At 46.2% G+C, this 27,608-nt stretch overlaps 2 protein-coding genes across 2 annotated transcripts; both read left to right on the forward strand.

Moving 5' to 3' along the window:
- Positions 1-12,004: 12,004 nt before the first annotated feature.
- Positions 12,005-13,061, forward strand: LOC143364037 (putative G-protein coupled receptor B0563.6). The gene is made up of 2 exons (XM_076804556.1): positions 12,005-12,246; positions 12,345-13,061. Exons 1-2 carry the CDS (start codon positions 12,034-12,036, stop codon positions 12,597-12,599), a joined length of 468 nt encoding a protein of 155 aa, XP_076660671.1. The 5' UTR covers positions 12,005-12,033; the 3' UTR covers positions 12,600-13,061.
- Positions 13,062-22,635: 9,574 nt separating this feature from the next.
- On the forward strand, positions 22,636-26,818 carry LOC143364034 (uncharacterized). The gene is made up of 6 exons (XM_076804552.1): positions 22,636-23,603; positions 23,902-24,092; positions 24,466-24,734; positions 25,179-25,640; positions 25,698-25,899; positions 26,649-26,818. The coding sequence occupies exons 1-6, from the start codon at positions 22,636-22,638 to the stop codon at positions 26,816-26,818; spliced, it is 2,262 nt and encodes a 753-aa protein (XP_076660667.1).
- The last annotated feature ends 790 nt before the right edge of the window (positions 26,819-27,608 follow it).

Here is a 27,608-nt window from a genome sequence, read left to right on the forward strand (position 1 = left end):
CGTTGGCATGACTCCCTTTGAAGTCATGTTCGGCATGCGAATGCGACACAAACGAGACCATGATATCCTCGCGATAATTGAACAAGAAACAATTCAATTATTTCAGGAAGATCGCGATGAATTGCGGTTAGTTGCTAAGGAAAATCTCTTAAAAGTACAAGAAGAAAATAGAAAAACTTACAACAAGAAATGTAAACCCGCGAGAAAATACCAGGAGGGCGATTTGGTGTTCATTAAAAGAACGCAATTCGGCCGGCAATTAAAAATCAAACAGAAGTATTTAGGGCCGTAGAAAGTCGTGAAAGTTAAGCGTAATGATCGTTACGACGTAATTCGCATCAGTGATGGGGAGGGACCACACGTAACGAGTACCGCAGTAGATTACATGAAACCCTTCGATTGTAACGAGGAATTAAATGAATGATGTCTTCGAGGGCGAAGAAAATGCAGGAAAGGCCGAGTGTGGGAGGCCTACACGTGTGGCTGTATATAACGACTTAACAATAGAGATAGAGATAAGTAATAATAAATTTAAAACGGTCCATGCGAATAAGTTGAAACTAGCCTGTATACGATTAGATTAGTAAAGCGACTGAGTATAAAACTGTTGTATAAATAAACTGAACCCACCTTAAACGATTTTAATGTAAATATATACATCAGGAACTCCGAGTGTAGGTACACCTGCGCACACACACATATATAGTTATTCTGAAACAGACTCAAATCATGCGCCGTCTATATAATTAATTAGAATAGAGTAGTATCAAGTAGTATGTAAAAGCTGTTCCCATAGGAAACACCTTTTCGATAAGGGGGAAGGTGTAGCGTGGCCAGTTGACCACGCGAACATAGCTAGATATATATATAGCATCGATTAATGGCGCGGAGAGGGAAATTTAAATATAAGATGTAATCGCGTATTTCATACATACGTATTTTATTTGGGCGCGATAGTTTAGAGTAGGTAAAGAAAGACCGGGAGAGTTCCATAGAGATCCTTGACGAAATTCGAGTCGGCGAGACTAATTGCGGAATTTAGAGAAAGTCACGCAGCCTCTTAGAGTAGCTTCTCCAATTCTACATAAATTAGGGATAGTCGAAGTCCGGAATCAGTTAAGGACAAGAGGTCATAAATTCCGAGTCAAGGACCTCTTGGAACTCCCTCGGACCTCTCTCTCGTTCGGTCCCACATGGCCCCACGTCCCTTGTTTTGGCAGGGCTTCACCCTCACGCGTACCCCACTCCCGTGCGTGCGCTATTAAGATCCATCCACTGCCAATCACCATCAAGCAGCAACCGGAAGACGAGTGATCCGACGAATCAACGCCTAGCCAGAAGATCCCAATTTTCCTATTGGCTAAGGAAGCGAGAAGGAAGAAGCTAAAAAAGGGATTCGAAGCTCCAGGACGACACAGAACTCATTATAGAACCGAAGGAGTTACATCTCCAAGACTTTCTAAATAAATCTCTAACAATTATTTTCGCCATTTTACTCTGTGTACGAAGTTATTTGTGAACCTCCACGAGCAGAGCGCTTCAGCGCTCCACGGGCACCCGAACCCACACCAAAAGTCCCCATCCCACCACACGGCGACGCAACACGCTCTTCCGGATCCGGTCGATGTTGCGGAGCGGGTCCGGTCTCTCGGCCGTCGCGGCGGCGGACAGCATTTTCCGGGTCTGTACGCCGGGCTCCATTATCGCGTACAGATCGTTCGTCAGGCGGCTAATGCAGTCGGCCCACCGTCGTCTCCGGTCGTCCGGTGTCTCGGGGGATGGTAGTCCGTCGGCGTTTCTTCGGGTGCGGCTCGTCGTGGGTGTCCCTCGGGGCATCCACGTGGGTTTCCCCCGGCTGCGATTCAAACGTTCGCGCCCGCCCGACGTTCGATCGGCGGTCCTGCTTCGTCGCGGCGGCGGCAGGCGGCGCGCGTGTACCGGTAGTGTGGCGGTTGTAGATAATGTAGATTTCTGTATCGATTAATTTGTTTATATATAGTTGTTAACATTTATTTTGTTTTTGGTTTCCCTACCAACAAAAATTATTCACATAACAAATTGCTTCAGATTAAAGTAAATACTGAAAGAGATAACACGTCTTTTATTTGGAGAAATATATTACACTCCTACAATTTGGTGACCCCGACGTGATCCTTTTTAAGAAAGAAGGATGCCGCTTCATCATTCTCCAACAAGAATTGAAGGGAAATCAAATCAAGATCTTATTACGGAGACGGATAAGGATTTGTTAGAAGAAGAATTACCTTCGACGAGTAAAACCAACAATTTAAGTCAAGTCAATGCAACATCAATGGTTAAACTTCCACCCTTTTGGAAAGAGAATCCGATATTGTGGTTTACCCAGATTGAGGCAGCCTTCGCAATTAGCAGAATCTCCTCTGACGATACCAAATACCGGTATACCATAGTTAATTTAGATACGACAGTTCTTCCTTTTGTTTCCGATATTTTAAATAATCCTCCAATTAAAGAAAAATATGAAACTTTTAAAACAAGAATTATTTCCTCGTTCGACGAATCAAGCGAGTCAAAATTAAGAAGATTAATTAGGGGAAATGAGATTACAAAAATTAAGAAATTTGGCAGGTGGTTTGTGTAGCGAGAGTGTTCTAAAAACATTATTTCTGGAACAACTACCAGAAAATGTTCGAGGAATTTTAGCCATTAGTGAAGTACAAGAGCTTTCCAAATTGGCTTATCAAGCTGATAAAATTGTAGAAGTAATAAAACCAAATAACATTTGTAACATTACTTCAAAAGAAAATTATACTTCTAATTCTTCACAGGAAGAAAAAAATCAGACATTAAATTCACAGATTCTGGAGTTACAAAAACAAATAGAAGTTTTAAATATTAATTTTCGAAGAAATAATTACAGAAATAGATCAAGATCTAGATTTTTTAGGAGAGATAGAAGCATTTCAAAGCCAAGATTTCGAAATGAAGAACCCTTATGTTATTATCATCAAAAATTTAAAGAAAATTCCTTTAAATGTAAAAAACCCTGTTCTTGGAGTGGAAAGGATAAAAGAGATCGATCAAATGAAAGGTTAGAGGAAAACTAAGAAAGCTGTCTGGAGTACAGACGATCCATGATAGCTCAAATGTTAATTATCGTCTGACGATTGCCGACAAGACGTCAGGTATGAGATATTTAATTGATACTGGTTCTGATATTTCGTTGTTACCAAGGAAAATGTTAAAAGGAAAGTTGACAGAAACAAATCTTATACTTTTTGCTGCAAATGGTTCTGAGATTAAAACATATGGTCAAAAATTAATTACCGTAAATTTGGGATTACGCAGAAATTTTACTTGGGAATTCATTGTAGCTGATGCCGTAATGCCGATTATAGGATCAGATTTTATAGGTCATTACGATCTATTAGTAGATTTAAATGGCAAAAGGGTTTTAGATAAAGAGACGAAATTACAATCATTTGGAATCTTGAAGCGAGTACATACAATTTCAATTTCAACAATAAATAATTCCTTTAAATATAATAAATTATTACAAGAATATATTGATATTACTAAACCGGTTAGGAAAGAGATTGTTAAAAAAAATGTTTATCATTATATTGTAACAAAAGGTCAACCGATAGCGGAAAAAGCTAGACGTTTGACACCTGAAAAATTTAAAATTGCCAAAGCAGAATTCGAAGAAATGATTCGGAAAGGAGTGTGTAGGCCATCATCCAGTCAATGGGCAAGTCCTTTACACATGGTTCCGAAGAAAAATGGGGAATGGCGACCGTGTGGAGATTATCGAAGATTAAATTCAATAACAATTCCGGATCGCTATCCTGTACCTCATATACAAGATTTTTCTTTTAAATTAGCAGGTGCAACAATTTTTTCAACCTTAGATCTTATTAAAGCCTATAATCAGATACCCATGGCACCCGAAGACATTCCCAAAACAGCAGTTATCACACCATTTGGATTATTTGAATTTTTAGCAATGCCATTTGGATTAAGAAATGCAGCACAAACATTTCAAAGATATTTAGACAATGTATTAAGAGGTTTGGATTTTTGTCATGGTTATATTGATGATATAATTATTGCGTCAAAAAACGAAGAAGAACATAAACAACATTTAAAGATAGTTTTTGAACGATTACGAAAATTCAAATTGTCAATAAATGTGAATAAATCGAGCTTTGGTGTTAAAGAAGTTAAATATTTAGGATATTTAATTAATACAGAAGGTATGAGACCTACCGAGGAAAAAGTTCAAGCATTAAAAGATTTTCCAATTCCAAAAGATAGGACAGAATTACGAAGATTTTTAGGAATAGTAAACTTTTATCGTCGTTTTATTCCTATGGCAGCAAAAATTCAAGCTCCTTTACATTCGTTACTTATTGGTGCAAAAAAGAAGGATAAAAGGTTAATTGAATGGACAGAAGAACAAAAAGTTGCTTTTAATAAAACGAAAGAACAATTAATCAATGCTATATTATTGGTACATCCAGTAGCAAACGCACGTTTAGCGCTAACTACAGATGCATCGGATACAGCAATGGGAGCTGTTTTAGAACAATACGTTGGTAAAAGCTGGCAACCATTAGCATTCTATTCAAAAAAATTTACGGAAACTCAACAAAAATACAGTACTTATGATCGAGAGCTTTTGGCGATATATTCTGCAATTAAATTTTTCCGATTTATGGTAGAAGGACGAGATTTAGTTGTGAAAACGGATCATAAACCATTGGTTTTTGCATTTAAACAGAAATCAGTTAAAGCTTCTCCTCGACAACTTCGACATTTAGATTTTATAGGTCAGTTCACTACTGAATTAAGTTATGTTAAAGGGGACGAAAATGTAATTGCAGATGCCTTCTCAAGAGTTGAAGCAATTGAAATGCCTATTGTTGTAACCACAGAAGAATTAGCGGAAGCACAACAGGCAGATGAAGAATTAAAAAAGATAATTTCAGAAGGAAATTCGGCATTACAATTACAAAAATTGAGAGTTGGTAATACAAATCTTGTATTATATTGCAACATTTTAGAAGATAATATTCGACCTTATGTTCCGAAAATTCTAAGAATACGAATTTTAAAAATTGTACATAATTTATCACATCCTGGTAGTAGAGCTATGAAAAAGACATTGTCTCAAAGATTTGTCTGGCCGAATATGGCAAAAGATGCTGCAGAATGGGTGAGAACTTGTTTACCTTGTCAAAAGAGTAAAATCCATCGTCATCAGAAAAATTTGCCAGAACATATACCAGTACCTAAAGAAAGATTTAATCATGTACATATAGATCTTATTGGGCCACTTCCGACTGTTAACGGATATCGTTATTGTTTAACTATGATTGATAGATTTTCACGTTGGCCTGAAGCAATACCAATTAAGGAAATTTCAGCAGATACAATAACGAATACATTTTTCAATACATGGATTTCAAGATTTGGTACACCGTTATCTGTAACCACAGATAGAGGAAGTCAATTTGAATCACAAATTTTCAATGCACTATCAAAGATGGTTGGATTCAAGAAGATAAGAACAACTTCTTACCATCCTGCTTCAAATGGGATTGTAGAAAGATGGCATCGGTCACTGAAAACAGCGATTTATTGTCATGAAAAAGAAGATTGGACGAAGATTATACCGATTGTTCTTTTAGGATTAAGAACAGTATATAAAGAAAATTTAGGCTCATCAGCTGCAGAGATGTTATATGGACAAACTTTAAGATTACCCGGCGAATTCTTTTTGGAAGAAGAGATTCCGGTTGATCAAAGAATTTTTTTACAAGAATTGAGAGAACGCATGAAATTACTCAAGCCACATCAGACGATACATAATATTAAAAAAAAGGTATTTATACATAAGAATTTAAATTGTTGTACACATGTGTTTTTGAGAATAGATGCAGTCAAACCACCTTTAACACCACCGTACGAGGGTCCATTCGAGGTAATTGCAAGACCATCAGAGAAGGTTTTCACAATTAAAATTAATGGACAGTCGATCAATGTCAGTACTGAAAGATTGAAACCTGCCTACTTTGAAAATTCAGAACAAGATGAAAATTTAGAAGAAATTGCGGATACTTCTCCATTTTCCAATAAAGGACAACTTAAAACTTATCCTGGACCAAAAGAAAAAAAGAAAACAAGATTTGTAGAGTTCAATATTTAGAAAATATTGTCAAAACTCGGAGGGGAGTAATGTGGCGGTTGTAGATAATGTAGATTTCTGTATCGATTAATTTGTTTATATATAGTTGTTAACATTTATTTTGTTTTTGGTTTCCCTACCAACAAAAATTATTCACATAACAAATTGCTTCAGATTAAAGTAAATACTGAAAGAGACAACACGTCTTTTATTTGGAGAAATATATTACACTCCTACAGTAGTGTTTCGGCCGGGCGACACTGGACGGCGCGCGTGTACCGGCACTGTTTCGGCGGGCTCGCACTAGGTGGCGCACGCGCGGTTCGGTTTGTAGGGATATTGGCGCTGCCGCGCCATTCCCCTAGGCACGCGCCTAGAGAATATGCTCCGACGAGGTTGGCACTCTCAACCTCGGGCAATGCAGGCGAGAGAACCGCCTATGTACTCTCTCGCTGCCGGACTCTCGATCGAGACAGACGTCTCGATCCTACGCTCTCGAAGTGAAGTCGAATAAAGTTGTTCTGTTACATACACGAGTTTATCACTATCGATAAAAAGTCTCCCAGCGGTTCTGTGCAGAGTAGGCTGCATCTTGGTTCCGCATTTATCCGCGGGACCCTTAAACCTACAACTGGTGACCCCGACGTGATCTGGAAATCAAGAACCACGCTGCACGTGCCCGGAAACAGGTGCACGTTTTCACGGAGACCACCAGGAAGAGATTGCCGGTGCCTGGCGGCGGGCAATCCGCTCGCTGCACGCTGCCGTTGCTGGTTCCTGGCGGCGAGCAATCCGCTCGCTGCACGCTGCCGTTGCCGGTTCCAGGCGGCGAGCTATCCGCTCGCCGCACGAGGTCGAACACTGCACATCGGATGCCATCCTGGACGTCTACAGAGGACGAGCTTGCTGGAGTTCCGCTGATTGCGTGAAGCCACCGACCACCGGCGCCTTGACGAGCATCACATTGCAGCCAGTCTATCGACGAGCCCAACCATGCGTGCGCCGACAGGTATCGTTCCGATTATGCGAAATTTCGCCTCATTATTGTAAACGATCGTGATCGCCGCGCGGTACCTCGTGGCGAGAATATTCTACGAAGCCATTTTTGTATGCCTGTTGATTCGACCGTTTCGCGACCTTCGCGTTGTTGTGTTTATGCCGTGTCGATTCCCCCGTCGACTCGCGTGACCGCTACGACACCGGGTAGTTCATGTTTACCGCGTCGCGCCGTGCCCTTGCGAAACCGCGTACGTCTGCGCAGAGCGCGCGTTACGAATAATTCGCTGCCGGTCCAAACACACGAGTGTTCGAAAATCGCGCAAAATGACTACCCCCGCGCAGCTCACTCAGGATGAACTCCTTCATGCGCTGTTACAGGGTCGCGTCGATTCATACCGGCAACCAAAAGTGCCCGATTTCTTCAAAGAAGATCCGGCGCTTTGGTTCGCACAAGTCGAGTCATCCTTGTCCGCGGCAAGAATTACCAACCAAAAAACAATGGCTGATGTAGTGGTGGCCGCGTTGAAGTACGACGTTGTCACTACGGTCAAGGACATACTATTCATGTCGCCTCCTCCTGAGGATTTATACGACCGAATAAAAGCACGAATCATATCTAGCTACGCTGTTTCTGCCGAGAGCAAGCTCCGACAGCTCTTGAAGGGCGAAGTTCTGAGTGAGGGCAAACCGTCCCAGATATTGACGCGCCTCCTCAACCTGAACGACGGGTCTTGCAGCGATGAAATAATTCGCGCCGTATTTCTAGAACAGCTGCCGTCGCATGTCCGTGCCGTCCTGGCCATGGCGAACGTTTCCGAGCCGCGGAAGCTCGCCGAATTAGCCGACAAGGTCGTTGAGGCCTCCGGAACAGGCACATCCGCGATAGCTGCCGTCTCGTCCCGAGACGCCTCCCTACGCGCGTTAGAAGAGAAGGTCGACCGTCTCACGCGCCAACTAGCATCCATAACCACTTCGCGCACCCGCGAGAGTCGCGTCCGCCGACGAACCCCTTCACGGAGTAGGAATCGATCGCGCGAAAACCGCTCTCTGCCGAAGGAAACCTCGTGCTGGTTTCACAGGAAGTTCGGGAAAGATGCGCGTCGTTGTGTCAAGCCGTGCTCCTGGGAGACGGGAAACTAAAAAGTACTAGCTGTTTGGAGGCGAGCCCGTCTAGTACCGAATCTCATCGTCTCCACATAAGAGACCGCGATCTCGGTCTCACGTTCTTAATCGACACCGGAGCCGATCTTTCTTTGCTGCCGGTTGCCAAAGGCTCGCGTCGCCCAACGGGTTATAAACTCTACGCGGCAAATGAGACAATGATTGACACGTACGGCGAGAAGCGTTTGACTTTGAATCTCAACCTCCGCCGTTCATTCCCGTGGAATTTCTGCGTCGCATCGGTACCGTACCCGATAATCGGTGCCGACTTTCTAAAACATTACGGGCTGCTCGTTGACTTACGCCTCCGCAAACTGATCGACCCCATGACGAAGATTGCCGCTGTCGGCACTGTAAAACCTTCGTCCGTGCGCGATGTTAAATCGGTCGATCCAGCGTCCGCGTTCGCCGGAATTTTAACCGAGTTTCCGAATGTTGTCGGGCCGTCACAGAATAATGACCGTACGCCACAAGACGTCCTTCATCATATTGTGACCGAAGGTCCACCAATTGCGGAACGCGCGCGGAGGCTAGCGCAGGAAAAACTGCGCGCCGCGAAAGCAGAGTTCAAACAGCTCGTCAGCTCGGGAATTTGCAGGCCTTCTAGCAGTCCTTGGGCGAGTCCTATTCATCTCGTCCCGAAAAAGGACGGGGGCTGGCGCGTCTGCGGCGATTACCGCCGTCTCAACGCGGTAACGATTCCTGATAAATATCCAGTCCCCCATCTTCACGATTACTCCGTGAACCTTCACGGAAAATCGGTTTTCACGAAGCTCGACCTTCACCGGGCATATCAACAAATTCCGATCGCCCCGTCTGACATTCCGAAAACGGCGGTCATTACCCCGTTTGGACTCTTCGAATACACGGTAATGCCCTTTGGCCTTCGTAATGCCGGACAAACCTTCCAGCGTTACATCTACCGTGCCCTCGGGGATTTAGACTTTGTATTCGCGTATATCGATGATATTCTCATTGCGTCCTCGAACCGAAAGGAGCATGAAGATCACCTACGCGTAGTCCTGCAACGCTTGCAGGAATATTGTCTTCGGCTAAACACCCAAAAGTGCGAGTTCGGGAAGTCATCTCTCGAATTCCTCGGTCATGTCATTGACCAGCACGGGTCTAGCCCAATCCCCGAGAAAGTCAAGGCCATAATAGATTTTCCAAGGCCTCGGACCGTTGCCGATCTTCGTAGGTTCCTTGGCATGGCCAATTTCTACCGACGTAGCATTCGACACGCTGCCGACGTGCAGGCCCCCCTGCACGAGTACCTCGGCGAGTCGAAGAAAAATGACAAACGCGAGATTGCATGGACTCCTAAATCTGAGGAAGCGTTCGCTCGGGTCAAAAGTGACCTCGCCAACGCGACCATGCTCGCTCATCCCGCGGCAAACGCAGTGACGCGTATCGTCACTGACGCCTCCGATTTCGGCATGGGCGCGTCACTCGAGCAAAAGCTCGGAGATTCCTGGAAGCCCTTGGCTTTCTTCTCCAGGAAATTCAGTCCTGCCCAACGCAATTATAGTGCGTACGATCGCGAGTTGACTGCCGCTTATGAGGCACTAAAATACTTCCGACACTTCTTAGAAGGTCGTGAATTCAGCATTGTGACAGATCACAAGCCTCTCACGTACGCGTTTCGTCAGAAAGCCGACAAGGCATCTCCTCGACAGCTCAGACAGTTGTCGTATATCTCACAATTCACCACTCGCATTGAGCATCTTCCTGGCTCGGAAAACGTCGTTGCCGATTCATTATCACGAGTCGACTCGCTGCGCCTCGCCGCGAACATTTCTCTGGATGAACTGTCCAAAATGCAAGAGAGCGACGACGAGCTTAAGGAACTACTGCGCTCCGCTGACCACTCGTTGTCCCTGCGACAGATAAGGTGGGGACCTTCACACACTGCGATCGCGTGCGACCTCACGGGCGAAACCTTGCGTCCGTACATTCCACAGCCGGCTAGAAAAAAGATTTTCGACACTTTCCACAACCCTGCGCACCCCTGTGCTAAGATCACAGATCGGGTAATTCGGAAACGTTACGTCTGGCCGGACATGCATCGCGACATTATTAAGTGGTCCAAAGACTACTTGGACTGTCAACAGTCTAAAGTAACGCGGCATAACCACGTGGCTCCTGCGGAATTCGTAGCTCCCGATAGCCGCTTTAAACACGTCCATATGGACATTGTCGGTCCGCTGCCGGTTTCCGACGGAAATCGCTATTGCCTTACAATAATCGATCGTTTCTCGCGATGGCCCGAAGCCATTCCGCTGCCGGATATCGAGGCAACCACCGTGTGTAGAGCTTTTGTAGATCACTGGATCTCGCGATACGGCACGCCAGAAACGCTAACAACTGACCAAGGTAGTCAGTTCGAATCCAAATTGTTCACAGCGTTATTGCAACTATCCGGTTGTCACCGGATACGTACTACCGCGTTCCATCCCGCCTCTAACGGCATGATCGAACGATGGCACCGCTGCCTGAAAACCGCGATAATGTGTCACGCGAACACGAAATGGTCACGAGTCCTGTCCACCGTGATGTTAGGGTTGCGAAACAACGTGATGGACACCGGGTCCTCACCTGCCGAATACCTGTACGGCACGACGTTGCGTATTCCGGGAGAGTTTGTTCTTCCCGACGACGGTCCGTCCGACCCGCAAATATTCGTCGAAGAGTTTCGCGATCACATGCGCCAAGTGAAACCTGTCCCCGTGGGACAGCGACATAAGAAACGCGCGTTCATATTTAAAGATTTGTCAACATGTTCGCACGTGTTCCTTCGCGCAGGCACTCTCAAGAAATCGCTTGAACGTCCATACACGGGACCGCATAAAGTCTTAAAACGCGTCAACGACAGAGTCATCGAAATCGAGGTCAATTGTAAACCGCGTTCGGTATCTGTTGAAAATGTAAAACCCGCGTACGCAGTTCGCGAATCGAACTTAGAAGCTGCCGGCGACCCTGCAGCCGTTTCGGGAAGCAGCACGATCCGCACGTATGCAAATAAAAAGCGTGTTACGTTCGCTGCCGAAGCGAGTAAAATTACCAAAAGAAAATTGTAAGTGCATGCAGTATGTATTACACTTCTCCTTGTTGAAACAGCGGTTAATTTAAATGTCGTATACACTCGGGGGGGAGTGTGTAGGGATATTGGCGCTGCCGCGCCATTCCCCTAGGCACGCGCCTAGAGAATATGCTCCGACGAGGTTGGCACTCTCAACCTCGGGCAATGCAGGCGAGAGAACCGCCTATGTACTCTCTCGCTGCCGGACTCTCGATCGAGACAGACGTCGCGATCCTACGCTCTCGAAGTGAAGTCGAATAAAGTTGTTCTGTTACATACACGAGTTTATCACTATCGATAAAAAGTCTCCCAGCGGTTCTGTGCAGAGTAGGCTGCATCTTGGTTCCGCATTTATCCGCGGGACCCTTAAACCTACAGGTTCACTTCACTCCGCGGCACACTTAACCTCACAAATTCCCACGTGGGCGTAATCCCATTCGAACTGTTGTATAGAAAAGAGAATTGCGAAACGTTCTTGTTAAATCCCTCGAAACTACCGCTAGAAGATTATCTAGAAGGCATATCTAATACCTAAAACCGGTCTCTTCAGATATACAAGGTGGCGCTGGAGGTGATCTTCAAAGTGGTCCCGACGATCCTGCTGGCGAACTTCAACCTTCGCATAATGATAGCCTACAAACGATCCTGCCAACGTCGCAGGAGGACGACGCTCTCGAGAACCGCCAGCAACGACAGAGACGCGAGAATATTCGCGGAGGAACGAAGGTTGATGCTTCTGTTGGGCAGCACCAGCATCCTGTTCCTCCTCTGCGTCAGCCCGATGGTCATTCTGAACGTGACGTTGCGGGAGAGCATTCTCAGCCACTATCCTTACCAGGTCGGTCACCGCGTTTAATAGACTTTGCGTTCGCTTTGACGAGGAACCGGTGTTCCGACCAAAGTTTCACTCGAACCGTTCTGCCCTCGCTTTTCCAGGCGTTCCGGGCGTTTGCGAACATGATGGAGGTGATCAATTACTCGATGACGTTCTACATCTACTGTCTGTTCTCGGAGGACTTCCGGAACACCTTGCTCCGAGCGTTGCAGTGGCCCTGGGGACACAACCGCCGGAACGGACGGCGTCTACCGATGGAACGTTCTCCCCAGCCGAGGCCCACGATCAGAACCACAAACTCGTCGACGACCATCACCGTTGCCGCTACCAGCCATCTCGACAGAGCCAACGTTTAGGCGATGTAGCGGTACGCGATTCGCATCGCAAGATGTTAGAGTTGACCGCCTGCAGATGTTAGGGTCTAAGGTAATGAAACCTACCCTGACTTTTGCAGGATGGCAGAAATTATTTTATTTCCGAATGACTTTACGGGTGTAGAAAATTAAACTACCCCATCATAAACGTTGCCAGCCGAGTACCGCTGGGCCTGTCCGACCGTGCGGCACGCGCGGTCCCGACAGGACCTTTTTTTCCAAACATTTGGCGACCACCTTTGCCAGTGACCATAAATTTCGCGGACCAAAACGATTTGCGTGGGCGGCGACGAGACGTTTCGCTCGCGTTCGACGGCACTGTCTAATATGAATTGTAATCCGTAACGTCCCCTGGGCGATCCCCACGGAGCCTCTCGAACGCGAACTCGAAACTTGCTTAAGAATTTCGAAAATGAACGCATCGACCTGTTTTTAACCGCTCGATTTTTATATCGACGTGCACGCTGGACTTTGTTTGAAATCTTTATTATCGACCAACCGGTTGAACTCCCCGAGTTTAAGTTTACGACCGTGTTCAGCGCACCGTAATTTATCGAGCGTGCGTACCATTGTCTTCCGGGAAGTTACACCACTACTTTTCAAGCCTAGATAGAACTCTTTAGCGCCGTTCGTTTTCACGTGGTATTTCTTTGTGCGTAAAAACAAGGCTGAAGGGTGCATCGACCCCTGCTGAATTTTTCATAACCACTTACACAAGTCTAGAGTTGAATAATTTAGCGAGTACGTACGCAATTACGTTCGGGGAAACTCTCCCCTATGTTTCGAACCTGCATGAAACGTTCTGCCGTTTCCAGTCGTCGCGCGATACCTTTCGAGAATGACTAGCCTCGAACGTAATTCCGACTGAGTTCCTCGATTTAATTCCATTTCCGAATTTGCGTTCCAAACGGGAACGTCCTGTGTCGCCCAATGGACGTCAGAGATTGGCGGAAGAGCGTTTAACAATTTGTCGGACAGTGCAATCGAATAATCGCGCGCGGGGCGCAAGCAAACGCGACTGCCGACGTGTGTGCGCGCGAAAAACTTGCTACACACGGCTAATTTAAGTTATCATTATTCGTGTATAGATGTATTAAATTCATGTAATGAATAATTCATGTAATGAATGTAGGATCTCGGGAAAAACGAGGGCACCGCCGCCGGGAATCGAACCCGCGACCTCACTGGTGGTAGCCGATCGACTAACGCGCTCACCCACGGAACCCTCCCGTTCTTCCCGATCTCCTACATACTTTTGGTCTGGGGGTCCTGATCCCACATGAATGTAGAGAAACTGACTGAATGAAAGGTATTTATTCCCCGAAACCCTCGAACTCTTCTGCTCTTTCGATTCGAACGCCCTTCCCGGGTCAAAAAAGACATAACTCGATAATGAATTCCGAACCGCCGCCGCGCCGCAAACAGCCCGCAGACTGTCCACATATACTGCACAATGTGCAGTGCACATACATCGTACGCGGATTGTGTGCAGACTGTGTGTGTGTGTGTGAGTGGGCTGTCTGTCAGTGTGGACAAGCCTGCACGCAGACTCGAAACTTCGAAATTCCCGATGTACTCTCGACCGGTAACTACAGCCTTTCGCACGGAACGATTTGATTTTTCGAATTTGACAGCAGGTGCTGATAAATTGTGCTCCGATCAGGACAATTGAAAATTCTAGAATTTTAGAAATCAATTTATTGTAGATAGCCCTTCGTTTTTAGCAGTGGAAGGTGCTGACAAATTGTGCTCCGATCGGGACAATTAAAAATTCTAGAATTTTAGAAATCAAGTTCTCGCAGATAGCCCTCTGGTTTTGACAGCAGGTGCTGATAAATTGTGCTCCGATCGGGACAATTGAAAATTCTAGAATTTTAGAAATCAATTTCTTGAAGATAGTCCTTTGTTCTTGGCAGTGGAAGGTGCTGCTAAATTGTGCTCCGACAATTGAAAATTCTAGAATTTCAAAATTTATTTTAGAAACCGTAGCAAGTCCAATTTTCTTGGTCATCACTTTGGATCCTCGGCGGCGAGAAGCATGGACGACCTTGGTGCCGGTGGACGAATTGTGCAGCTGCGAATGACGCTCCCGGAGGATCAGTATCGGGGATGACCAATGACTGCAACAGGTCCCGAGTTACCAGGCTCGAATTCATGGTCGAATTAGGGACGCTCGCATTGGCGGAGCCGTTGCAGGTATACCGACGACCGCTGAACAATGGAAGCAGGAGAATGCTCTTCTCGTGCTCGCCGGTACAATTACAGGTACTTACGGACACGAAAAAAGTGGGTGACGTGTGATGACACCGGTTGGTCGCGGTAGAGCCATCTGGTTACGGTGCGTTAATTGCGTCAGGTGACTTCCTTACCGGTATCTACGGCGCAGCGCTGCTAAATAAGGAAAAATTGCAGTGTCAGGGAATATGCAACGAGCAACGGGGCAGGAGGGGACGCGGGAGGGATAAAAGAGGGACGCAGGACGCGGGTGCATCCTATCGAAATTTTTGGACTGCGTGGCGCTGGTGGCGGTAGACAGGGTCATCCATGGTGGGGGTGGTCGGTGTTTGGGTGGGCGTTGCTGGGTCGATACAGGGTGGCTTCGCCGTCGGTCGCACCCCAGTGTCGTCCGACCGGGGAAATCGAGGGGAATACAATTACCCTCTCTCTGTGGTCGCCGGACTGGTCACGTGACGTTGCGACGCGTGCAGGACAGGGACGAGACGAGTCACGTGACCGGGCCGTGGCGGAGATGTGGGGACGCTCGCCGTCGGGGAACGGGGGTATGGCGTCGTAGAAGGGGAAAGCTACAGTGGGAGAAAAAGTCTTGATCCGGCGAAACTGGACTCGCACCGCAAGGACAGCACCGTGGGGCCGAACGAGCCAACCGTGTTTGCTCTATCTCTTGCTACCCATCCTTCCCGATATGACCTTTACCCTGCAGCACACGGCGTGCATTCTCTTCTGGCATCGACGTCGAACGGTGGACTCCCATCTAGACATTGCGACTGCTTGCAACCAGTTGATCGAAAGTGCCTTCACCCATCGCCGCTGTTTCTTCACCGTGAAACACTTTATTTGCCTATCCAGCCTATCCATAGAAGCTTGATAACGATCACTTTATTACGAAATTATTACATCGCTGGGGGTGCATTACAATTCTGGTGCAGAATTGTAGTATACGGTTTATAATGTTTGTTTATTAAAAATATGAAAAAGGGTATTGAATAGATAACTACGATGTCGGAAACTCTCGCACAACGCGTACGCTCTTCGCTCTCCGCAGTGAACGATAAGTCTGTCCGTTCTCCCCAAAAATGTCCTGTTATAGTTGTCGTTCACGCACCCGCAATCATCCCCAAACCCTGTGTGTGTCCCTCGAAAATCCCAGCCTACCCTCGGGCCTGGTTTTCGTCAGGGACACTTTCTCTTTTATGGCCCTTATCCCTTGGGCCTGGTCTTCGTCAGGTCTCGATGTTCTATGGCCCTCTTCCTGCCATTGGAGGCCCAACGACATTCTGCCTAAATTTATGATACCACAGAATTTAAATTGCTGTCGCTGAAGAAGGGTCTATTAAAAAATTCATATCCGTGAACGATGAAGTTCCAAAAATTATGAAGTAATCGCTGGTAATCAAACCGTACCAGCTATTAAAAAGACTTGTTCGCTACTGCGTCTCGGCTGTGTCCCTTAATCAAGAAGAAAGCCCTAAGAAGAAGCGTTTCGAAGTTTCAAAGATCCGTCTCCCGAGGTCGATTGTCCTATCCTCTCGAGGTCAGTGGAAAGGCGGGGTTTCCGGTGGCACAGGGTTTCGAGGACCGCGTCCGTGAAGAACGCGGCGACGTAATTCTCATCGAGGATCCCAGGACGAAGGGACGCGTCCTTCCTGGACCATGATAAACGAATTTCCCGGTTGTTTGCTTGGCACCGAGCGCGCTCGCACACTGCCGGGCAACCGGATTATCTGTTTCGCGGTTCGTCGTCAAAAGTTAACGGGGGTCCTACGTGTATTCGATCCGAATGCGGTGTTTCTCGGGAGCTCTTCCATTCTCACCTGCGCGGCAAGGTAGGGGTCGAATCGACCACGAAATTCGACACTGAATTCAGCACGGAATCGAATTGTACATATTACGACGATTGAAACGCGCGCCGAAAGAGCTTAGGCTTAAGTACGCGTTACGCACGGTTGCGTGGCAATAAATACTTTTATTTTTTGGAAATAAAATCGGCAGCGATAGTTCTTTCATGCCCTCGAACCGTCTCCCTAAACATGCGACGCACGTACCCTCCTTTACGAAATATTCAAACCATATAGAAGGTGCTAGTTTTAAACATTTAGCAGTTCAGCGAATCCAAACAAGTTAGTAAAAATTGTTTACAATCCTGCTACGGCGATTCCCAGCAGAGACCTCGCAACCAGGTAAGTCCAGGTTTGGAGAGTTGCTTGATTCATATTTGAAACGATCAATATGCAGAAACATGCAGGTCTTCAACTAGTGCAGTTTTACTGAAAAGCAGGCTTGACTGAAAAGCAGCGTTTCCACGAATTATTTCGTGCCCCGTTTTCCTCGAACTCGGCGCAGCAAGGAATTCCAGACACGCCGCACAGAATTTCGACGGAGAATCTTCTAGCTCGTTGTAACTTTATCACACGCGTCTGCCGTAGTTTCCGCGAGACTTTCGGCAAGATACGCGTCGAGAGACAGCGAAGACGCTAATTCGTGGATCTCGCGGAAACGTCAGTCGCAGGATGATCGCAGCCTGGGAAGTTTCGTCGTCCTCGGGAAACTAGGGGGCCGTCGTCGACACGGTGGCTAAGTGGTTCCTAATTCTGTCGCCGCGGTGTTCGGCGGAAAGTTTTATCGGTTTGTCGTCGCGTTTTCGGCATCAGGGAAAGTTGTTCGGTTGCAGGCCCATCGCCGGACTGATGCGTCCGCTCTTGTCTCCCAGCTTCTTCCTTTCTGCTTTTCGCCGAGCCCCCACGGTTCGAAAGTGAGCCGGCTAAGTCAAATTGTTTCTGTCCGGTAACGGACAGAAATGCATGTCCTCGCAACTGACTATGCGCGCTTTCGAAAATACGCGTTGCGGCGAACGGAACGGCACGCGCATATTCGCCCTTCCACCTCGCGCCGGGAAGATCTGTATCTCAAAGATATCGGGTTCATCGGATGCTAAGAATATCAAACGAAAGACGATATTGCGGCGTTTCAAATGATTTCATTTTACACGGCGTTAGAGTACCGTCATCTTCGACTCGCTTCCTCAGAATTTTCGTCCGTAGGCTGCGGATCCTTGTGCAAAAGAAAAAATTTGTGAATCGATTGTAGGAAAGAGAAGATACACTAACGAGCAAAACTGAGTCTACACTATTTGAAGCAACATAACTTCCGTTTACGAGTTATAAACGATTAAAAGTGGAAAAATGGCCGTTTTTCACGATTTTCGACTCAAAATCGCACTTTTAATCGTTTATAACTCGAAATTTTCAGCATGGATACAATTTATTCGAGCGAATCGAATACATTCTTTAAATTTTCAATACAGGCTCAGATAAAAAAGCTGAAAAAACCAACTTTTACTATTTCTTTTGCGATTCCGACCAATTCGAATTTTTTACACCTCGTCTAATAAACTAATCCTTCTAACTTCTCAATAAAATTCAAGTCATTTGATCTAATTTTTAAAAGGTTATGTTGCTTCAAATAGTGTAGACTCAGTGTTGCTCGTTAGTGTAAATACTTCTATAGACAGTACTTCTCAATAGTTCTTCTAATGAAAATTTTAATGAGTCGAGAATAATGTGAGAATTTTCTGGCAAATCGAAGTTTCGTAATTCGGAATTTCCCAGGCAAATCGAGCAAGCCGCGCGCCCAATATCCCCGTCCCAATTAGTCGGGCGTGTTCCCAAGACCGCGAGCACTCGCGCGAGCCGAAAAAATCGACTCTGCAAGCTATAAAAATGGCGAAACCTATCGAGAACGAGGAAAGCGAACACCGAAGCGACCGCGATCGAGAGCCGCCGCCGCGACAGCGTGCAATTACTGCCTCTCGCCATTAATACTCGGGGGAATCGCGTCAGGTTGAAATGTTGTCCGTTGTCGTCGACGTTGGTTGCCCGAGCAACCCCGAGTTCTTCGTCAACACCGTTCAAAAGCCGTGCGGAAAAGAATCCGTCGAAACCGCGAACGCGGAAAATTGGACGGTCCTAAATACCCCGGGAGCTTCGCGTTAAGACCGTCTCGAGCAAGAGGTTTTCTTTTATTCATGACTGGAGAGCGGCGTCGGGCAGGACCGATTCCGGGGGCTCGTTTTAAATCTATCGATCCGAATCGAGCGCTCGAACCCAACGATTCGTCGCGCTCTCGTTTAATATGCGATTCCGGCTGAGCAAAAGTATTTTTATTTCTAGGTACTCGCGGTTGCTTTCCGCTTGATCTCCGGTGCCAGCTAGCAAGACCAATTCGATACAGAAAACGACCATGTTCCGGGGATAGAATTTCGAAAACTGATCCTCTGGATATTTTCACAATTTTTTTTTTAACCCTGGATGATAAACAGCAAACCTCTCAATACCAAATATAACTTTCGAATTTGACTTTACGAAAGGTAGAATATTTTCTGTATCGGTGGACTGTAGGTTTTTACGCAAAATAAAAATTGTCTGCCTCGATTTTTCATTATTTTGACACATTCGCGACCGGCACGTTTTTCCCTTTCTAATACCGAGTACCGGCGAAAATAATGAAATTCTGAAAGCAAGGATAAAAATGATAAAATTTGTTTTGAAATATCAATGTTGCGATTGTGCGTTGTTTAAAAGAAAACGTCAGATGCACGCCAGCGGCAATCAGGAATAGAATTTAAAATGAAAAGGTCGACAGTAATGTGTCCCCGTTCTTGAATTCATTAAATCTTTGCACGGTTTGAAACTGTAGTTACTCAATTTTATTATATATGTGCGAAATTCATCCTTTGTAGAAGCATTCGCAGGATGGCGATAAATTCGATTGTAAGTGTCGGGTTCTTTTCTGAATTTTTCTGAGCTGCTGCTGGATTTGAAAGCAACGCCGGGAGACCGCAATTCGACAAGGGCCGGTGACAAAGGCGAGCGAAGTCGCCTCGTCAAAATGATTTTCATAATTCAATACGGACCCGTGACGACGTGCACGGGTAACGTTATTCCGAGTGACGGCGACGGCGACGGGAACGACGCCGTTCTTCTGTTCTTCAGCCTTCGACGAATAGGAGCGCGTCTCCGGTCTGACTGAACGCCGACCTATTCTACTTCCTCGCGGCGACTCGAACGCCGACAGCCCCTCCGACGTTTTCTTTTCACGGGAACGCGCTGGTTCTGTGTTCCGTGTCGCATGTTGCATGTATGCACGCGCGCGACTTTCAGTTTTACTCGACGCTTTACCCGTTTTGTCCCTATTGCGATCCGCGTCGCCGCCCACGCAAACGTGGCCCACGCTTTTCTTTTTTCCAGAGTGTCCTTAACCCTTACACCGGCACACCGTTTGCGTCAGTTCAGCGGATCTTATTGTTTGCCACTTGCGTCGGAGTTTTTATTTAGAGCGTCTCGGGTCACGCGTGACGCTCGCCAGCGATCACGCTCACGCGTTCACTACCGATTGTGTTGCATCTTTATGCGAATATTTCGCAATTGTTTTAATTTAAGACACCGTGTTCAACCGTGAGAACGTATTATTCTGTTTTTGTCGCGGATAGAATTGCGGATAGAACGCAAAATTTGCACGGGCGACTGTGCGCTCATTTGGTATACGGGAAGCGTCCGACGCCGCCCGACAATGGCCACCCTCGGCAAGAAAGGGTGAAAAGCGAGGTTGCTCGATTGCCAGCGTGTTAACGCGAACGAATTCGCTCGCATTAGAATTCGAAAAGCCGAACAGCGAAACTCCATCGAGCGTGGACCGTAGGGGCGGCGGATTTTTCAGGGGGATGCGTTTCAAGGGCGCAGGTTCAATCGTTCGGCGTTGCTGGACGCGTTCTATTTATACCTGAACTACGTTGATCGGCTCAGTGATCGCGAAATTTCGGATCGGACAACGTTCAATTGACTTGAAAAATTATTAACTATTAAATATACATGTCTATGACGATCCGGGAACGCTTCGAGGAGATCGGTACTCGCCGATTTTTAAGAAAAGCAGGCTGAATGAACTCCAGTGGCCATCTTGACCGTTTTAAGAAGCAGGTATTAAGTCAATATTTAGTCTCGGTACGAAACAGCTACTACTTGAAGAAGGAGGGATGAACCCCTTGTAACGAGTCCGTTTCCCGGCGGATCTCGTCACAACGGATTCCTCGCGGCCGGATTTGGCTCGCCGTGCCAGGGTTCTCGCAGGATAACGCGAGGGTTACGGCGGGACGCGGACGGTCGGGCACGGGTGATTAACGACGCGAGTATTCCAAACGTTCGTCACTGTCCCGGCTTCGCGTTTCGGCGGTCGGCGGTCGCGGTTCGTGCCTCAGGTTACGGCGGGGTCGGGGCCGTACGCGGCGGCGTATCCGGACCAGGGTAATTTCGGCGGGCGGAGAGCCCGTGCCCCAGGACGGCCGGCGAGGGGCCGGCTGCGGGTGGTTCGCTCTCCGTGGGTGTGTGGGCGGAAGCGGAGGTATCGGGTTAACGGGAAAGTAAGGTACTTACCCTGGGTCCGGTCCTCGATCGCTCGGCGTTCGGGGCGGCTCTCCAGGTGGTCTGGCACGCAGCGGCGTAGATCGGTGTTCGCGGGTCGCGAATAACTCGGCACACTCGCGGTTATAAGACCCGCGGGTAAAATAGTATTCCGCGAGAATCGGCGGGCGGTTTCTCGGCGTCGGAACAGCGCGGGTCGATCGTATCCGGGCGGTCGATATCGGCGGCTGGGGAATACGGTTCGATCATGCGACTGATCGCTATGACGGCGGAAAACCCAAGAGACCGTTTTCCGGTTCGTCTCTCTCGTCTTGCCGGGCGAGGGGGTGCGGTGCGGTACGGTTCGCGGCCGGCTTTTCCGGTGTCGTCACGCATCCGGCGCGCCGGTGTCGCATCATGGCGGGCTCCGGTTCTCGCCCGTGGCAAAAGTTATTCGAAGATTTATTCGAAGCCTTCGAATAAAAGATACAGATTAAAGATGAAAAAATTATTCGAAGTTCGAATAAATCCGCTTCGAATAAAAAAAATTATCTTTATTCGTCGGATAAATTCTCGTCGGATAAAAGTATTTATCCGATACTCGTCGGATAAAGATACTTTTTTTATTCGAACCTTCGAATAACGAATAAAAATATTTTTATCTTTTATTCGTTATTCGAAATTTTTATTTAGATAAATATTTTGCCCAACTCTGCCCGGAACAGCCCGAGTATTTAGCCTAAGTGGCTCGCGAACGAATTTATTGCCCCTTAACTTGGGTCCGGTGACGACGGTTAAGGGGCACGCGCACGTGTGGCACAAGAGGGGTTGCGCTCTTGGCCTGGTCGACGCTTGAGCGGGCTGTAAGGCCCGCTTTGTTCGAATCCGAGACCTCCGGTACATTGCGGGTGGTACGCGGAGCGAGGATTTCCCGGATTGAACTTTTATGGCCACTTTCCAATGCCATCAGCTAAAAAACCCTCGAGGACCGTGCGTACGGCCACTCGAGAATTAGCATTCTTCTAGTTTTCGAAGGATGGCTAGAAATCGGAGAAGGGCATTAATTTATCGCTTTCAGCTTGAAATCATAGCATATGTTCGTTGCGAGTCGGCTCATTAATTGATCCCTGCCCGCGTAGATCGATTACTTAATTCGATCGCAACCTCGTGAAAATAGGGAAATCCTACATTTGGGGGCTCGTCCGGGATTGCGTGGGCAATTAGATCAAGTGATCGGGACGATTCGGTTACGAGGTTCAGTTAAAGTTGAAAGTGTCGTTTCGCGATTTATTCAGTTGTACGGCAGTGTGTAAGTTGGCCACTAGCCGAAGGAAGTTGTTAACAATCAGCGAGCGACATTACGTTGTAATCAGAAAATTACCGAGATGAACGGAGGTGCAGAGGGCAACTTGGGAACGTTGAACGGAAGCGAAATGAAGACTAAGGATAGGACGAACGAAAAATTGTCAGAAGAGACGATAGACTCAACGAAGGTGAAAGAGTTGCGAGAAAAATTAAGAGAGTTGCAACTAGCAGGTACAGGCAACAAGAACGAGATGCGAGTGAGACTGAAAAATTACCTGCGCGGCGGAACAGAAGAGGAGGAAGAAGAATCCGAAGACGAGGAAACAGACGACGATTCCGACGAAAACATGGAAAGTGCAATGGAAGAAGATAAAAAACATCGCACACCGAGGAGACATACCAGCTCAAGAAACGAAGTGATAAAATTCACAATTAAAGACGTCGACAATAGTATCCCATACTTCACAGGTGACGACAAATTGCCAATTAAAAAGTGGGTCAACGATTTCGAAGAACTAAGTGCGTTGCTTGAATGGAACGACTTACAAAAGTTGTTATACGGAAAAAGAATGATGAAGGGATCGGCGAAACAGTTTGTTACCTACGAAAAAGGGATAGTATCATGGCAGATTCTTAAAAAGAGGCTGTTGCGAGAATTTAAGGCGGAAATGAACGGCGCGTTAATCGATGAAGAGTTGCGTAAACGAAAAAGGCGGCCGAATGAGAGCGCGCGACAGTATGTGGGGGCCATGCAAGGAATTGCAAGCCAAGGATCCGTGGAAGAAGATGCGTTAATCGAACATATTATTAATGGCATCCAAGATCGAGAACACAACAAAACGATGCTGTATGCAGCGATGTCGCTTCACGAATTAAGGAGAAGCTTAGAACTATACGACCGAAGAAAAGAGAAAGAAAAGGACGCCGACAGCGGCAGACGCCACGGGGAAAGGAAGGAACGCGACGGAGAAGACAGGAAGATGCAACAACGACCAGCACGGTTTCAGGAGGCAAGGTTTCAAAAGAAGATGCATTGTTTCTCCTGTGGGTCAGTGGAACACGATGTAAAAAATTGCACGCATAAAGGAAAGGGGCCTACATAAATGCTTTGCGTGTAACGAGTTCGGACATTTATCAAAAGACTGCCAAACGCGTGTAAAATCGCTAAATAGTGGAGACAACGTCAGCTGTGTAAGAAGTGTAAAAAACCGGCTGAGTGCTGTTAGTATAAACAATGTTGTGTGTTACGCGCTTATAGACACGGGAAGTGAGGTAAATTTAATGCGAGAAGACACGTGTCGCAAAATCGGTAATCCTAAGTTACAGTCGACATCGCGGGTTTTTAGCGGCTTTGGAAATGCGCGAACGGTACCCGTCGGTATATTTAAAACGCAAGTGCGCGTCGGCAATAACGACTTCGACGTTGAAATGTTCACGGTGCCGAATGACGCTATGTCAACCGAGTTAATACTAGGACAAGATTTCTTAAAAGATGTGCAAGTGCAGATAAACCAAGGTGAAGTCGTGATAAAAAAAAGTGAGTCCAAGGCCCGAATCAATCGCCGATGCAGCGGAATCTGTCCTGATGGGTGGCCTGGCGAGCGTCAACTGCATCGAACAAAGTGAATTGGACATTGTTAATGGACAATTTAAGAAAGAGTTGCGGAACGTTGTAGAAAGGTATGAGCCGGCTAAAAATGTAAAAACAGCGGTCGAAACCCGAACTACGGTTGTAGACAAAAATCCAGTCCGACTGCGTCCCAGGCGTTTAGCTTTTAAGGAAAAGGAAATATTAAATCAACAAATACGCGAATGGTTGCAAGAGGGAATAATTAGAAAAAGTTGTAGCGAGTATGCTAGTCCCGTGGTTATCGTGCCGAAAAAAGACAATTCGTACCGCGTATGTATAGACTATCGCGAGTTAAATAGGCAGATAATCAAAGATAGATTTCCGATGTCTCTGATCGAGGACTGTATTGATTCTTTATCGGGCGCGCGAGTTTTCTCGGTACTTGAACTAAAGAACGGATTTTTTCATGTTCCCGTCGCCGAAGAAAGCAGAAAGTACACGTCGTTTGTAACGCCCGACGGGCAATACGAGTTCGTCAGAACCCCGTTCGGCCTATGTAACAGTCCTACCAGTTTCCTCCGATTTATCGACAATATTTTCAGCGAACTAGTTAGAAACAAAACAGTCATAACCTATATGGACGATCTGATTGTGCCGGGCACAACCGATGAGCACGCGTTTGAAAATTTGAAAATCACCTTAAATGTCGCAGAAAAAAATGGTTTACGTATAAATTGGAAAAAATGTAGATTCCTCCAGCGAGAAGTTGAATTTGTGGGTCATACTATTACGAACGGTCATGTCGGCCCGTCACCAAATAAAGTTAAAGCGGTACAGGCTTTTCCAGAGCCCACTAAGAAAAAAGACGTGCAGAGTTTCCTCGGACTTACAGGATATTTCCGAAAGTTTATAGAAAATTATGCAAAAATAGCGTATCCACTATCGGATTTACTAAAAGACGGTGTTAAATTTCGGTTCGACGTAGAGCAAAAACGGTCGTTTATCGCACTAAAAACCGCGTTATGTTGCAAACCGGTGTTACGTATTTTTCAGCCCACAGCTATGACGGAATTACACACCGATGCTAGTTCAGACGGATACGGGGCAGTTTTACTGCAAAAAGCGTGCGACGAAAAGGTGTTCCATCCCGTTCATTATATGAGCAAAAAAACTACAGATGCAGAAAGAAAGTACAGCTCGTATGAATTAGAATTGTTAGCGATAGTAAGAGCAGTGCAGAAGTTTCGGGTGTACCTATTAGGATTATATTTCGCAATAATTACTGATTGCCAAGCGGTGCAAAAGACTCTGTATAAGAAAGATTTGTGTCCGCGAGTTGCGAGGTGGGCGTTGACTCTCGAAGAGTTCCATTATAAAATCGAACACCGATCGGGTGAACGTCTGAAACACGTTGATGCGCTAAGTAGATATCCGGTGTTTATCGTGGAAGATAAGATGCACGAAATTATCCGGAAAACACAAAACGAAGATGAACGCATTCGAGCCATAAAACAGGTATTGTAAAAGGAAGCGTACGAGGACTATTTAATAGAACACGATTTATTGTTAAAGAGATACGGTGATAAAACTGTTGTAGTACTACCAACGAGTATGTTTGTAGATACTATTCGACGAGTGCATGAGAATGGACATTTTGGAGTGAAGAAAGTTGTAGAGCGAATTAAGGAAGAATTTTATATCCCGAATTTAAGCGAGCGAGTAGAAAGAGTAATTAGCTGTTGCGTACCGTGCATATTAGCCGAAAAGAAAAAAGGTAAAAAGGAAGGGATGCTCTCCCCCGTTCCCAAAGGAGACACACCATTATGCACTTATCCTATCGACCACCAAGGCCCGATGGTATCGACGGGAAAAAATTATAAGTATATATTGGTCGTAGTAGATGCTTTTGCTAAATTTGTATGGATTTACCCAACGAAGACGACAAATACAGCGGAAGTACTAAGTAGGTTGGTCGCGCAACAGAAAATTTTCGGAAATCCGAAGCGTATTATTTCTGATAAGGGAACCGCGTTTACGTCGAAAGAATTCAAAGAGTATTGTGCTTCGGAGTCCATCGAACATCTTACGACCACAACGGGTGTGCCGCGCGCGAATGGACAAGTTGAGCGCGTTAACCGTACCATTATTCCGGTGTTGACAAAACTCTCGTTAGATAACGCCGACCATTGGTACAAACACGTCGACCGGTTGCAACGATATTTAAATAGCAGTTTTCAGCGTGCGGTGGGTATGACTCCATTCGAGATACTTTTTGGTGTCAAGATGTGACAAAAAGAGGATGTGAGAATTCTTTCGCTTATCGAACAAGAAACCGTTGAGATGTTCTTGAGATGATGAGTTCTTGAGATGTTCATGTTGAAAATATTATTAAGATTCAGGAGGAAAATCGTCGCGGCCATAACCGAAAATGTAAAGAAGCGATTAAATATAAAGAAGGGGATTTAGTAGCGATCCAAAGGACGCAGTTTGGAACTGGACTAAAAATTAAACCGAAATTTTTAGGGCCGTACAAAGTTGTAAAAGTTAAACGGAATGATCGATACGAAGTCGTGCGAATTGGTGAAACTGAAGGGCCGAGAATAACGTCGACCGCGGCCGATTATATGAAGCCGTATCTGGGTACATCTTCGGGGTCCGAAGATTTGCAGGATGACCGAGTGTGGGATGTCTAGATTCCAGCGAAAAACAGGCGAAACGCGCTTCCCGCGAAGAACAGGCGAACGCGTGTTCAGAGAAAAAACGGACGACTAACGTCGAGACAAAAGACAATCGAACAACGTCGATAAAAAATGCGAAGGAGAGACGATCGACAGAGTCTCGCGTCGGTCGTCGCCGTGTACGGTTGTATCGTTGTACCCAATCTTTGTTCCATCATTTTATTTTTCATTAAATCATAGTATATGTTCGTTGCGAGTCGGCTCATTAATTGATCCCTACCCGCGTAGATCGATTACTTAATTCGATCGCAACATCGTGAAAATAGGGAAATCCTACATAAATTCGAAAATTTTTTACCTTTAGTTGCCATTTGATGAGAAATTTTTTTTTTGGTAGATCGTGAAACTGCTATAACTCGATGCGACATGGTACTAATTATACATATGTACGAGGATGGTTTGAAAAGTTTCCGACCTAACAAAGATATAAGATATTTTTTCCTCAAAATTATTTTTATTTCTCTACATAGTCTCCTTGTAAGTCTATACACTTCTCCCAGCGATGCTCCCATCTCTCCAGCCCGTCCAAATATTACTTGCCGTCTTTCTCTGCATAATAGCTATTTACAAAGGCGATGGCTTCCTCATTTGATGAAAATCGACGAAAATGACGAAAAAGAAGTCGCTTGGAGCTAGATCTGGTGAGTAAGGTGGGTGATGAAGCAGTTCAAACCGTAATTCGTGGATTTTTGCCATGGCAATCGTTGAGGTGTGAGACGGCGCATTGTCTTGGTGGAACAAGATT

The sequence above is a fragment of the Halictus rubicundus genome, unplaced genomic scaffold, assembly GCF_050948215.1.
Source record: "Halictus rubicundus isolate RS-2024b unplaced genomic scaffold, iyHalRubi1_principal scaffold0215, whole genome shotgun sequence".
Classification (NCBI taxonomy): Eukaryota; Metazoa; Arthropoda; class Insecta; order Hymenoptera; family Halictidae; genus Halictus; species Halictus rubicundus.